General features: G+C 38.7%; 1 protein-coding gene across 1 annotated transcript in view; it reads left to right on the top strand.

Annotated features, from left to right (window-relative positions):
* The window catches only part of AEBP2 (AE binding protein 2), a 93,429-nt gene that overhangs the window by 13,581 nt on the left and 64,941 nt on the right, over positions 1-14,907 (top strand). The window contains exon 2 of the mRNA XM_007946791.2: positions 9,590-9,797. Within this exon, the coding sequence (XP_007944982.1) occupies positions 9,590-9,797 (208 nt within the window). The remainder of the gene's footprint in view (positions 1-9,589; positions 9,798-14,907) is intronic.

Here is a 14,907-nt window from a genome sequence, read left to right as displayed (position 1 = left end):
CTTAGGCACTATGCTACCAGAGCTCCCGTCCGAGTCCATAAGGGAGCAGAATTCCTTACACCTTAGAGAAGTTTGACTTGAACATATGTAATAATATATAATAAAATAGGCACTTGTTTTTACTATCTTTTCTACCTGTTTCTGAGTTTAAAGACCTAAAAATCCACAGCACGTCAGAAAGCAAAACCAGGGGACTCTACAGAAATTGGATGTGGTCTAAATTCCTTAATCCTGCTTAAGACCAGTTTTATGACTTAGTATTTGTCCTTGATAAATAAAAAGTGAAGTGACCGCCTCTTTATCCCTGGAGTGAATATTTGGAATTGGATATTATGTTGAGATTATTAGGCTCATATCTGGGTCAGTGGCCTAAGTGTTAGATTTGGGACAAGTTCTATGTGTTATGTTGCTTTATACAATTGCCCTTAAATTTTTAAAAATGAAGCTAATTACCTTATAGACATCAAATTTAATAGTTATCTGTCTGTCTCTTTTTTGTGGTGTGGAAGATGCATGAAACCAAAGAAACTTCTGCTTGTGTTTGATGGACACTAAATTCATTGTTATTTGATATGTATATTAATATTATTTAAAACAGTAATTAACTCAGATTTTGCTTAGGAGTATACAGTAATGTGAATATTAAATTGTTTGGTGTTACTGTTTTGCATTTAGTAGTTTGTATGACTTCGAGAAAGTCACATAATTTTTATGCCTCAGTGTCTCAACCTGTAAAATGCTGATACTGCCTATCTCATAGGGTTGCTGTAAGCATTAAATGAGTTAATACATAACCAATGTTCCCCTTACTATGACTTACTCCAGCATTTAGTGATTTAAAACAACATTTATTTTGCTAATGAATCTACGATCTGGGATAGCTCTGCAGGGTCAACTCCTTTTGCTCCACTTGATGTCAGCTGGAGTCACTTAAAGGCTGGGAACTGGAGTCATCAGAAGCTTTGCTCACTCATCTGTCTTTCACATGTCTGGCACCTGGGCTGGGAAGACTCAAAGCAGCTGGCCTGGGGAGCAGCTGGGGTTCCTCCAGTATCTCTGTAGCTCTGTGTAGTCTTTTCATAGAAATCACTTCAGCGTGGTGACTTTAGGGGAAGCCACATTTCTTACGTGTCAGTTACAAGCTGTGCATCCCAAGGGAAAGAACTAGGTGGAAGCGGTATTCCCTTTTTTGACCTAGCCTTGGAAGCTGGTAGTATCACTTCTGTGATAGTCACAGGCCTCCTGAGTTTCAGGGGAAGGGAACATAGGCCCCACTTGACACATGAAGCACATAGAACAATGCAGGACATACAATAAATTCTCAGTAAGTATTGACTGTTACTATAAATTGGAAAGTCAGATTTAAATAGAGTAACTTACTATTTTAAATTGTGATTTGGGTGAAAGTTCACAGAGCAAATTCACTTTCCATATAGCAGTTCACATACACTTTGTCTAATGACATTGACTACAATTTACCCCAATGCAACAGTTCCCCTCCCACTTCTATAGTTACCTCTTCCCTGTATCTATCCCTCCATGCACTCCTACCCCCTGATCTTTCTCCCTGTGCATAAACAGCCCTTCTTTCTCCCATGATTTTTCTCTCCAAGGAGTGTATCTTCCTCAGGTAAATGTTCAACTCATATGCCTGTCTTCTGTTTGGCTGGAAGCCCAGGTGTGGGTTCAGTTCCAGACCTGAAGGGCAGCTAGGGGCCATAGTCTCTGGTTCCATCAGGCTTAAATAGAGTAACTTTTGGGATATAAATTTGATATAGTAATTTACATAAAAAAAGAAAGGTCACAATATAAGTTGGAGCTGATTCCATGGCACCTAACAACAGAATAAGGTGCAAGGAACATAATTAGTCCATTCCAGTGAATGGGGAGGTGTTCTGGTTACCTAGTGCTACTCTGACAATAATATAGCACAAATGGGATGGCCTTAACAAACAGGAGTTTATTCTCTCATAGTTTGGAGGCTTTAAGTCCAAGTTCAAAGTGCCAGGCTCTTGGGGCTGGGTGGAAGCCCCTTGACCTTGGGCTTCCGCTCTGCCTCTTGCTCCAGGCCTACTGAAGCAAGAGGCATCTCTTCACTCTGGCAGCTACTGGCTGCTGAGGCTAATAAGCCCAAGATTGATAAGTAAATGGCACAGTCCTGATGTTACCAAACCAAACGGGAGGCCATTAATTCAAGTCCATTGTAAGTCCCAAGGTCAGCAGAGCATGGCAGGCTGCTGAACAACGACATGGCTGCATGCAGGGTCCAAGCATGCCATAAGCTAGAGACCATTCCCAAAGCTGCTGCTTGTATATAGGAAGCAGACCACATCCCTAAAGCAGCTACATAGCTGCTTATGGTAGATCCTACCATAGAGTTGATTGCCAGTCTCATTATGGCGAGTAACTACCGCCAGCTGCCCAGCCACTCAGTCAGGCTCAACCAAGTTGATACACAACTATAAGTACCACAGGAGCTATGGATAGTTAAGAATTATTGCTTTTAAAGTTATATAATGTCAAACACCATTAGATTTTTCGAAACATAAGATCTTCTTAAATGTACTCTTGAATTTTAACCTTTAATGATAATTTTGGTTAGTTTATGTTGTTATAAGATTTGCTAGGAATGTCTACAATTTGATAAATATACTTTGAAAACTATGTATACTTGTTTCTATCCAAAGCTCAACCACATTTAAAACACTCACTCTGACCCTTTGATAAAATGTCCCTTACTTGGGCCAGTGGAAATTTTTCCTCCCTTTCTCATTCCACTTTCTTCATTACATATAGAGAGTGTTCCATTTAAAACTTAGAATGACAGGATAATTGTTTTGCAATAATTAAGGTACAAACTATGAATTGAAGAATTGCTAAAGATGTGTTTTTCATCGGTAAAATGAAAATGAAACAGCCTTGGTCCATTAGAGATAAGGAGATTCTTATGTGAAACCTCTGGGAGCCCTGGTGGCACAGTGGTGATGTGCTCAGCTAATAACCTAAAAATTGGTGATTTGAACCCAGCAGCCATTACGTGGGAGAAGGATGTGGCTGTTTGCTAAAGATTTATAGCCTTGAAAACTATGGCCCATCTGTATGTGTGTTGGGGGTACAGTTGTCATGGTGGGCAGGTGAGGCTTCTGTGCATCCATCGCTGGAGTAGTGGGGACCTTTGGGCAGTCTTAAGGGTGCTGTGAAGAGGTGGCCATGGGTTGAGCACTGGTTCTGTTCAAGCACTTGGATCTGTCCACGATGATGACGATTCACTGATGTCCAGTCGGATCTGACTCATAGCGACCCCTCCTTGGGTTTCTAAGATAGCACTACGGAAGTAGATTACCCAGCCTTTTGAGGAGTGGTTGGTGGGTTTGAACCGCCAGCCTTCTGGTTAGTAGTTAAATGCCTTAGGGACTACACCACCAGGTTTTTTTTGGATCTGTCCAAGCACTGCTGAAAGTAAGAAATCCTGACCACTCTGCAAAGAACATCTCAACATATTTTTAATGAATGATAATTTTCCCAAGTAAAAAAAATGCAATAGTTCTGGTGTTTTACAATTGTATAAGTGTCCTTAATGTGTGGTTTGACATTAGAAGACAGCTGAATTCTCATTTGCTTCTTCATGCGTCGAGTGCTGCAGTTGTTTTGGTTGAACTGTGTGAAGAAAATTTGACCTTACACAGATGTTTAGTTGGCAAAGGAAGGAGTATTTTAATAGGTTTTTTAAATATTGTGGTAAAATATATATAACAAAACATTTGCTGTTTTAACCATTTTCTTCCACTCATAGATGATTGTTACTACATCATTGCAGGGTTGTGTATGTAATAGTGTTTACCTCTTGCCTTTAACTCTTGGGCCCTTTGCAGGATTGTGTATGTAATAGTGTTTACCTCTTGCTTTTAACTCTTGGGCCCTTCCATTTTTAAGTGTATAATTGAGTGACATTAATTAATTCACCAGGTTGTGCAGTTGTCCATTTTGAAATGTTTTTCATCCGCCTAAAGAGACGCACAGTTACCCCTTAAGTAATAATTCCCTATAATAATTTATGTTTAACTCAAAGGAACTGCTATTCCCACCGGCAGTGCCTGTGGGTTGCAGTTGTTCCACATGCTTGCCAGCAATTACTGTTTTCTGATATTGGCCATTTTATTGGGTGTGAAGTGATAATCTCATTGTGTTTTTTATAAATAAAAAACAGTTTTTTTAGACAGTTTTGTGACTGTTTTATGATAATAATGCCAAAACTCGACAGATGGTAGTTTCTTAAAGGTTATTTGCACTATGGGATCTGAAACCATATCAGTGGTCTTCTCTTACCATGCATGGTCTTGCTCTTTTCTACAACAGTGACATGGGCACCCATGTGTTACTTCGTCTGCTTCCCTACCTTTTACTTAGCAAGCAGATCTTTACAGTTTTCTCTACTGGCAACCCTATGGGCCAGGATCATGCATGCCAATCAGATATTTTGCCAGGAAGTAATTTGTGTTCTCAAAATGGGAACTTGTATGCATGAGTGAGTGAGTCTTTGAAGATCAAGGTGCACCTATCCCAAGTCATGGTATTTTCATTCGCCTCATATGCATGTGAAAGCTGGACAATGAATAAGGAAGACCAAAGAACAGTTGATGCTTTTGAGTTGTGGTGTTGGTAAAGAATGCTGAAAGTACCGTGGACTGCTAAAAGAACTAACAAATCTGTCCTGGAAGAAGTGCAGCCAGAATGTTCTTGGGAGTCAAGAATGGCCAGACTTCATCTCTCCTGCTTTGATCATGTCAGAAGGTACCATTCCCTGGAGAAGGATATCATGCTTAGTAAAGTGGAGGGTCAGCGAAAAGGGGACAGGCCCTCAATAAGATGGATTGACATAGTGGCTGCAATGATACGCTCGGGTATAGCAGGGATTGTGAGGCTGGCACAGGACCAGGCAGTGTTTTGTTCCATTGTACATAGGGTTGCTCTGAGTTGCAGCCAACTCGACAGCACCTGAGAACAACAACAACATGAGTGAGTTGGTTCTTGAATTCCCAGAGGAAACCGTTTTCATAAAATCCATATACCTGGACACTCTGCTTGTTGGAGTGGAAAACTCTGGGCTGCCAGATAGTTTCTTAACAAGCCTGATGAAAAAAGTAATGGTATTATGTTGAAGATATCTCATATCCCTTCCTAAATATTGCATTGGATCTCTAGCAACTTGTGCATTTTTGAAATCTGAATTTTCTGTTGTTATGAGCTCTCTGTGTACACACACTTTAATCTACCATTCTATCATATAAGAAAATTTCTTAGTCTGATAATCTCATTTGAGTAGTAGGAAAACAGTCTCTTAGATTCGTTTTACTCAAAGCAGCATTGTCAGCAAATGGGAGCTTGTTAAAAATGCAGTTATCTTAGGGCCTATCCCAAACCCACTGAACCAAAAGCTGCAATTAATAAGATCCCAGGTGACTCATAAGTATTCAAGTTTGAGAAGCACTGTTTTAGATTACTACTACTATATGGGTAGTGTGAATGCTTTTTCTGGCTTAGGGTTTCTTCCAAATGTAAGGAATGTTGACATTCTATATATAGGGAGGCTGCTCAGGTGTTCACATTTCACAGAATCATTAAGTGTCCAATGCAAAGGAGAATTAACCAAATGAAAAAATGTATGTATCATTTTAGGAATATTGTAAGATCAGATAGATTTGTCTCCTAGTGTTCTGATCATTTTATTATCTGGAATAATATAGGAAGAAGAACAGCTTTTTTGATACTTATGCCTGCTCAGGACCTTGCAAAAATGAGAAATTACTTGTAACTTGTCTCATTTGTCCCCAGTTGTATCAGAATTCCAGCAAGGGTGTGAGATCAAAGAGAAGCCTGGAGGCTCAGGATTGAGTAGAGGTTAGAGGATCCTGAGGGCTGGTGACTCTGTATTCCAGTTGGCTCTGCTAGCTTGTGGATGAGGAGAGGCTCTATTAGCACTGCCCCTTACTTCCTCTGCTATTGGATTTACAGCTAACTTACCAGTTGTATTACTTGCAAATGGTAAATCCACGTAAGTGAAAAGGGGAGGGCCCTCAGCGAGGTGGAGTAACAGTGGCTGCAACAGTGGGCTCGGGAATAGCAAGGATTGTGAGGCTGGGGCAGGACTGGGCAGTGTTTTGTTCTGTTGTACATAGGATCATTGTGAGTGAGAGATTATTTTTAAATTTACTCTGATTGGATACTCACTTAAAATTACTAATATTTGCTTTTGGAGTTAATTAGTATTTCAGTATAGAAAAGCCATACTATCAGCGTATTCCTGCATTCATGGTATATTCCTGCAACAAGTAATATATGGCTAAATATGCAGATGTGCAAAGGCTCATTCACACTTAAGAGTTTTATGTTGTTGTTATGTGCTGTTGAGTTGGACCCGATTCATAGCAGCCCCTCCTTGGGTTTTTGAGGTGGTATCACTATGGAAGTAGATTGCCCAACCTTCCTTCCGAGGAATGGCTGGTGGGTTTGAACCGCTAGCCTTCTGGTTAGCAGTCAAGTACCTAGGCATTACACTACCCGAGCTCCTATAGAGATGATAAAATTTTAGATTGGTGTTTTAGAGTTGAAATCTAGAATCGATACTGATTTGTGGTGAGCTCTGGTAGCCTACTTCCACAGTGATACTGCCTCAGAAACCCAAGGAGGAATCTCTCTGAGTCGGGTCTGACTCGACGGCACGTAACGACAAGCCAAATAAAGTTAAACAACTAAAGGAGAATCTGAGACTTCTAAAAAAATATAATGTATTTTTGTTGTTGAGAATGTACACAGCAGAACATAATACCAATTAAAGAATTTATGCATGTGTAAGTTAGTGACCTTGATTATATTCTTCAAGTTGTACAACCATCTTAACCCTCCTTTTCTAAGTTGTTCCTTCCCCATTAACATAAACTCACTGGCCCTTAAGGTTCCTATTTAATCTTTAGAGTTGCTGTTGTCAAAAGATCCGGTACAGATAGACCTTAGAAGAGCACAGTGCTCAAGGCAGACATTCTTTGCTAGTTAAGCTAAATTGTTGTTTGTTTCTACGAAAACTTCAAGGGATCTTTTTCATGTAAGGTTTAAAGATTCTCAGGACATTAGATCTTAGGGATTCATCTATAGCCTCTGAGGAGCCTTCGTGGTGTGGTAGTTAAGCTCTAGGCTGCTAACCAAAGTGTCTGCAGTTTGAATGTACCATCTGCTCTGGAGAAAGATGTGACAGTCTGCTTCCATAAAGATTACAGCCTTGGAAACAGTTTTCCTCTGTCCTGTAGAATCTCTATGAGTTGGTATTGAGTCAGTGGCAATGGGCATCCAGAAATCATGGCTCCAGAAATTGAGATTTTTTATTTTTAAGTAATGGAAACATTCCATATAAACATTTTTGCTAACTTTTTTTAAAGGGTGGGTTCATTTGGTGTTTGGCATAAACCATTATCAAATTTACTTAGTTAAAATTCGTGTTATATCTCTTAGGTACAGTATAAAAAACGATGTCGTAGTTACATAGGCTAAGGCTCTTCTTACTTTTAGAGGTTATGTATTGAAATAATTGTGGTTGAAGTGTTAGGATCTCTACCACTTTGAAATGGCTCCACACAAACAAAAATTATATATAGCAAATAGGGTAAAATGTTAATTGTTGAATCCTGATTTTGGTGCATATTCTGTGATTGAGAATTTCTGTGATTAAAACTTGGGAGTGGGGAGTGTACCCCTTAAAAGTAGAATATTTTCAAATTTGGCTACTGGAACTTCCTAAATTGTAAGCCAGATTTTGGTAGATGTAGTCAGAAAACATTCTTATTGTTGACCCTTCTGTGATTGAAGCTACTGCCCCATAATTACCTGTTGGGAAGATTTTGAAAATAGAAAATAAAAAAAGTGAATCTCTTAAAATGAAGGCAAAAATACTTTTTTTTTTTTAAGGTGAAAATTTAAGCATTCTGATCATTAATACATAGTTTCAAAGTGAATAAATAGAAGGATTACTAATATATAATGGTTTCTTTATAAATAAGTAAAAGGGATTGATTGACATTCAGTCCTTTTAGTTAGATAAAACCAAAAACCAAACTCACTGCTGTCGAGTTGGATCCCACTCATAGGGACCCCTACTTCGGTTTCCGAGGCAGTAGTAGATTGCCCAGTCTTCCTTCGGAGGATTGGCTGGTGGGTTTGAATTATTTAGTTAATTATTTATAAGTTCATGTTCATGTTAGTGAATTTCTAGGAATAACACAGACTTTTTTCTTTTTTTGTAGCATTGTTGTTGTTGTTGTTAATGTGCCGTGGAGTCGGACCCAACTCATAGCAACCCCTCCATGGGTTTCCAAGGCAGTATCACTACGGAAGTAGATTGCCCCATCTTCCTCCCGAGGAGTGGCTGGTGGGGTTTAAACCATAAGCCTTCTGGTTAGCAGTCAAGTGCCTTGGCGCTCTGCCTCCAGAGCTACTTTTTGTAGCATAAGCAGTACTATAATGGATGTAGACAGCACAACTGCTAGCCTTCTAGTTAGCAGTCAGATGCCTTAGGGACTATGCCACTAGAGCTCCCTTTAGGTAGATAGAGACTTAAAAAATTCAAAAGACTTTTTTATTTGGACTTTTGTTAAAATCCGAGACATTGCACTCAACATTTTCTCTATTTTGTTTTTTAATTTAGAAGGAAAAAAAAAATCATTGACACGGAAGGAGGTAGGATATGGCAGCAATTATATTAGTGAATAAAAGAAAAGATTAGTGAATAAAAGAAAAGATTGCAGGTCAGCAAATGATTTGCAGCACTATAACGATAATATCTTGATTCTGAATTACCTGTTCTTGGAAATTATTTTGACTTTATCATGCAGCATAGAACTGTGGACGAGATGAGATATGGCAAGCTTACATAGTTCTTGTGTATGTTTGGTTTGTTTTCTGTAGAGTATGGTATTGGGGAGTTCATGTCTGCCAAAAGTTGCTTAAATTATGCCATTTCTTGTTTTGAGGTATACCCTTGTTTTTTTTTGCTTTGATTTGTACTTTATTGCCAACTAAATAATTTCAAAGTACATAGTGCCTTTTCTTGATGGAAAATATGATTAGTGTCCTTTGTATGGAACAGAACGTCAGTGGTAATCTTTTTTTTTTTTTTAAATAAATACTATATTTTTTGTTGTTGAAAATAATATACAGTGAAACATACACCAATTCAACAGTTTCTCCATTTACAATTCAGTGACATTTACTATGTTGAGTTGTGCCACCATTCTCACCCTCCTTTTCTGAGTTGTTCCTCTTCCAGTAACATAAACTCACTGACCTGTAATATTCCTGTCTAATCTTTTGAGTTGCTTTTGTCAATTTGATCCCATATAGAAAGATCTTTAAAGAGCACAATGCTCAAGGCACATATTCTTTATTAGTTAACCTAAACTATTGTTTTGGTTTTAAGAAAACTTCAAGGGATATTTTTGGTTTAAGGTTTAAATCATGTGGTAATCTTAATGAATTATTTATAAGTTCATATTCATATTAGTGAATTTCTAGGAATAACACAGACTTTTTTCTTCTTTTGTAGCATAAGCAGTACTATAATGGATGTAGACAGCACAATTTCCAGTGGGCGTTCAACTCCAGCAATGATGAATGGACAAGGAAGCACTACTTCTTCAAGCAAAAATATTGCCTATAATTGTTGTTGGGACCAGTGCCAGGCTTGCTTCAACTCTAGTCCAGATCTGGCAGATCACATCCGTTCCATACATGTAGATGGTCAGCGAGGAGGGGTTGGTTTTGCCGTTTCTTTTTTCCACTCCCTGTTTTCATTAGTTTTATTGATTTATAATTGCTAGTTAGGTATTTTTTCTGGAAGTAATTTGGGATTATTTCTACATAGGAATTTTTTTTTCCGAATGATCTTTTTCTTTTATTTACTTCCCACGAACTTGATAGATTCAAATGAAAGTGCTGCATCCCATATTATAAGTTGGGCTTTAATTTGTTCTTAGGTATGTTATTTTGAAGAAATTATACTTACATTCTAATAATACAGTGTGACAGTGGGACTATTATAAATGAGTACAATATATTCCAGTGTTGTGATGTTTTGACTTGAGAACATTTAGGATTTGGTACTGCCTTGTATTTCTCTTCTTAAGAGTTATCCTAAGATATTTCTGATGATGTTTATTGGAGAGACTTAGTACCAGGATTAGTATATACAGTCCTGTTAAATGATAACCGTCCTTCATTATTTGTGAGTAGTAATTGATAATTTTTCCCAGGTCTTGTCAGAGCTGGTTTAAATGGAAAGTTCTGATTAGCTAGATTGACTGATACCCTCTCAGGAGTGCATTTAATAATTAGGTGTTAGCTTACATAACTTTTACTGGGTGATGAATAAACAGCTATGTGAATTAGGTGAGGCAGGATGAAATGGACCAAAATATTAATTTATATATATTTCAGTTTTACCTAGGCTTGTCTTAAACAGTTACCACACTTAATACATTTTCCAGAAAGTAATGTCATACTGTAAATACAGATAATTAGGCCACATGTGTCCTAGCAGCCTTTCATTACTATTGAGATTCACTGATCCTAAAGTGGTTTTAAAAAAAAATAAAAACAACTTTGAGTGGGTGAGTGACTATTTCCAAGACTTATAAAATTTACATTATAGTATTGATCTTTTTTTCCTTTTTAACATACAGCTGTGTAAGAATCCTTGACATTTTAACCATTGGTGTTAACATACGAAATTTCTTTTAAGAATTATTTGCCCTGTCACAATATATTGTGTATTAGCAATCTTTTTAATATCCATACTTTTATTGTTTTTTATTTTCTCCACCTCCCTGTGATGTGAAAGTCATATTATCCACACTTCATTAGTAAATATGTATCTTCCTGGATTTAATATGTATGGTGTCTGAGTAACTGTGAAATACACTTCTAGATGGTTTGTTAATGAACTGGATTTGTATATCGTATTTTCAGTGCAAAATCCATCTCAGTGATTAGGCTACTGACAGTCCATCTCAGTGATTAGGCTACTGACAGTTCAGTCTTTTCTTACCCCTGATACATGTTGGATTTTCATTGTGGTCTATCTTAGTAAGTTGATGTCCTGGCCATTATACATCTACCTCTTGAGAGCCAGTGCTTAAGGTCTTGGCATATACCACCAAAATAGTCCTTTGAGCAATGGCATGATACTTTCTTGTCATTTGACTTGGTACCTGTATATAGGATCATAGCCTAGGTAGAGATGATCACTGGGCTTCTCTTAGTAGATATGGATGGGTTTCAGATCTCTAAGTCTTGGATTCTCCAAGTTGAGTTAGCACATAGCCAGTGAGAATGTTTTCAGCCTTTACAAATTATAGCTGAAATTTAATAAGTTAAATGTATCACATAGTCACTGCAACTGCATGTACCTTGTTGATTTTTACAGGACACTAAAATGTACCCACCAGCCACTCCTCGGAAGGAAGGTTGGGCAATCCTACTTCCGTAGTGATACTGCCTTGGAAACCCAAGGAGGGGTCGCTATGAGTCGGGGCCGACTTGACGGCACATAACAACAACAGATACTGCCTTGGAAACCCAAGGAGGGGTCGCTATGAGTCGGGGCCGACTTGACGGCACATAACAACAACAACAACAACAAAATGTATCACATAGTCACTGCAACTGCATGTACCTTGTTGATTTTTTACAGGGCACTACCATAAATGAAATGAAATCCCCCTGTGTAATTTCTTGAATGCTTAGTCATAAAATTATTATAAATAATAAAGTCTTTAGGGTAATGCTGTTTTAACTAAGAAAGAAGTCCTGATGTAACCTTTAAGGTTGCTGTTAGATAAGAATCTTTAGGGGGCAATGAGTTCAGTTTTATCCTATGTGGACAGTTTTTAAAAAGAACTCAGTGCTCAAGACAGACATTGTTTACTAGTTAAGCTAAATTATTGCTTGGTTGAGAGAGGACTTCAGAGGATATTTTTGGTTTAAGATGTAAAAATTATCTCAGGGCAGTAGTTTCAGGGCTTCATCTAATCTTCCATGGGTCCAGGTCGTCTGGATTCCTTGAGGATTGGATTCTGGTCCTGTCCCTTGCCCCTTTAAATCAGGAGTCTGTAGAATCTTTTATCAGAACATTAAGTAATAATAGCTGGGCACCATCCACTTCTTCTGGTGTCATGGCAAAGTGGGAGTTGTTCATGGAGACACTTGGCCACACATTCAGTTTCCTTCCCTTGATTCCTGACTCACCTTTTTTCTCTGTTGTTCCAGATGAATAGAAACCAGTTGTTGTATCTTGAATGGCTGTTTGCAAGCTTTTAAGGCCCCAGGCACTAATATAGCCAAATAGGAGGTAGAACAGAAGTACTAAATAATATATTTGGCCAGTTCACAGGCCTTCCCAGTCAACCATAACCTTACAATTCCAAATGAAGAAAACAAATCCCATGCGATGTTAGGTTGTATGTAAGCACCACCAGTGGCTGCTCTTCTTTTTTTTGTTGTTGTTGTAGAAATACAGCCACACAACATTTACCAATTGAGCTTTCTTTTTCAAACTTTTTATTTTGATTTGGGTGAAATTTTATAAAACAGATTTAACATTTAGTAGTTCATACACATTTTTTTTTATTGTGATTTGTGTGAAAGTTTACTTCACTTTCCCTACAACAGTTCACATACACTTTGTCTCATGACATTGACTATAGTTTACCCCAATGCAACAGCTCTCCTCTGACTTCCTCCTGATAGTTACCTCTTCCTGTGTCCATCCCTCCATGCACTCCTGCCCTCTGAGCTGTCTCCTTGTGCATAAACAGCCTTTCTTTATCCCATGATTGTTCTCTCCAAGGAGGGTATCTACCTCAGGTAAATATTCAACTCATATGCCTGTCTTTTGTTTGGCTGGAAGCCACAGGTATAGGTTCAATTTTAGACCTGAAGGGCAGCTAGGGGCCATAGTCTCAGTGGTTCCACCAGGTTCTATCAGACCAGCAAAGCTGGTCCTTTTTTTTCCCAAATGATTTTGAGTTTTGCTCTACGTTGTTCTCCCTCTCTATCCAGGATCTCCTATGTAGATCCCCCTCCAAGTGGTTAACAGTGGTAGCCGGGCACCATCTAGTTCTTCTGGTCTCATAGTCATATAGGCTGAGGATCACATGGTGTACCAGTCTCTAGGACTAATTGTTTCCATGAATCTTTGGTTTCCTTGATTATGTTTTGCTCTGGACGAGGAGAGACCCATCGTTGCATCTAGATGGCTGCTTGCAAGCATTTAAGATTCCAGTTGCTACTTGCCAAAGTGGGAGGTGGAACAGTGTTTTGTGTAGTATGTTATGCCAATTGAGCTTGCTGTCCCCTGCGACTATGGTCCTGAGCCCACAGGTTCAACTGCTCGCTCCCTCTGGGTAGCTGGCTGTGGCCAAGAAGTGACTACAGACTTGTCCCTTGTCAGCTCTACTGTACACCTGTGAATTCTTACAGAACATAAAAACACTTGTAGAACCATTGTCTGCCAACCCTATACATCGTCTTGGGTACACTTACTCCTGCTTAGACATACCTAATAGTTCAGCCTGTTCACTCATCCATACACATTTTCTTTTGTAATGCTGGTTACATTCCATGCAGTGTTACAAACAGGTCTCTTCCCACTTCCTCACTGTGGTTACCCTTTCCCTTTCTCCTTGCCTATGCATTCTTGTTTCCCTGCCTTTCTCCCTGTGCAAATGCTGCCTTTCTGGTCTCCCTTGGTTGATTGTTTTAAGGAGTCCATCTCCCTAGTGTAGGTGTTCCTTCCTGGCCTGTGTGTTGTTTGGCTGAGAGTTAATTCCTGGCCCGAAGGGTAACTTGAGACTATAGTTTCAGGGTTTCACCAATATCAGATCAGTAGGTCTGGCCTTTTTTTATTTTTTTAAATTTTACTGAGTTTTATTCCACATTTTTCTCCCACTCTGCAGGATCTCTAATTTTGATCCCTTTCTGAGTGTTTTGCTTTGGTAGCTGGGTACCATCTAGTTCTTCTGGTCTCTGAGTCATACAGGCTGAGGTTCTCATGGTCTACTAGTCCCTTGGATAATATTTCCATGTCCTTGATTTCTTCACTATTTTCTTTTGGTTGAGGGGAGTCCAGTAGGTGAATCACCAGTTCAACTTTTTACTAGTATACAGTATAGTGACATAAGTTACATTTAGCAGCTGTGCGGTCACTGTCACCATAAACAAACTCAGTCCTTTGTAAGCAGTGACTTTTCCTTTCTCCCTCCTGGTAAATACTAAAAAGCTTTGTCTCTATATATTTACCTGTTCTTGTCATTTTATATAAATGTGTTTATATAGTATTTTAGTATTTGTCCTTTTGTGATCGACTGTTTGACTGTTTTTTACTCAGCATAGTCCTTTTTTTTTTTTTTTTTTTTTACTTTTATTGTGGTAAAAATATACACAACAAGACATTCGCCAGCATAACAACTTCTCCACTTACACCTGAGGGACGTTGATGGTATTTTTCATGTTGTGCCACCATATTGTTCTCCTTTTCTAAAATATTCCACTACCATTAGTATGAACTCAGTACTCCACAAGCAAAAGCTTCCCTTTTCCCCCTTGCTCCTCCCCCTGTTGTTGTTCTTTTTGTTAGGTGCCATTGAGTCGTCTCTGACTCATAGAGACCCTATGCACAGCAGAATGAAACAGTACCTGGTCCTGTGCCAGCCTCATGATCTTTGCTATATCTGAGCCCACTGTGTCCATCTCATTGAGGGCCTTTGCCTTCTTCGTTGACCCTTCACTTTACCCAGCATGATATCCTACCCCTTGTAACCGCTAGTAATCTTTGATGGAGATATATATATCTATATATATATATAT

The sequence above is a fragment of the Orycteropus afer genome, unplaced genomic scaffold (genome assembly GCF_000298275.1).
Source record: "Orycteropus afer afer isolate SDZICR_OR568_19922 unplaced genomic scaffold, OryAfe1.0 scaffold00171, whole genome shotgun sequence".
Classification (NCBI taxonomy): domain Eukaryota; kingdom Metazoa; phylum Chordata; class Mammalia; order Tubulidentata; family Orycteropodidae; genus Orycteropus; species Orycteropus afer.
The sequence above is the reverse complement of the archived record's forward strand: the minus strand, read 5'-3'. Positions and strand labels throughout refer to the sequence as shown.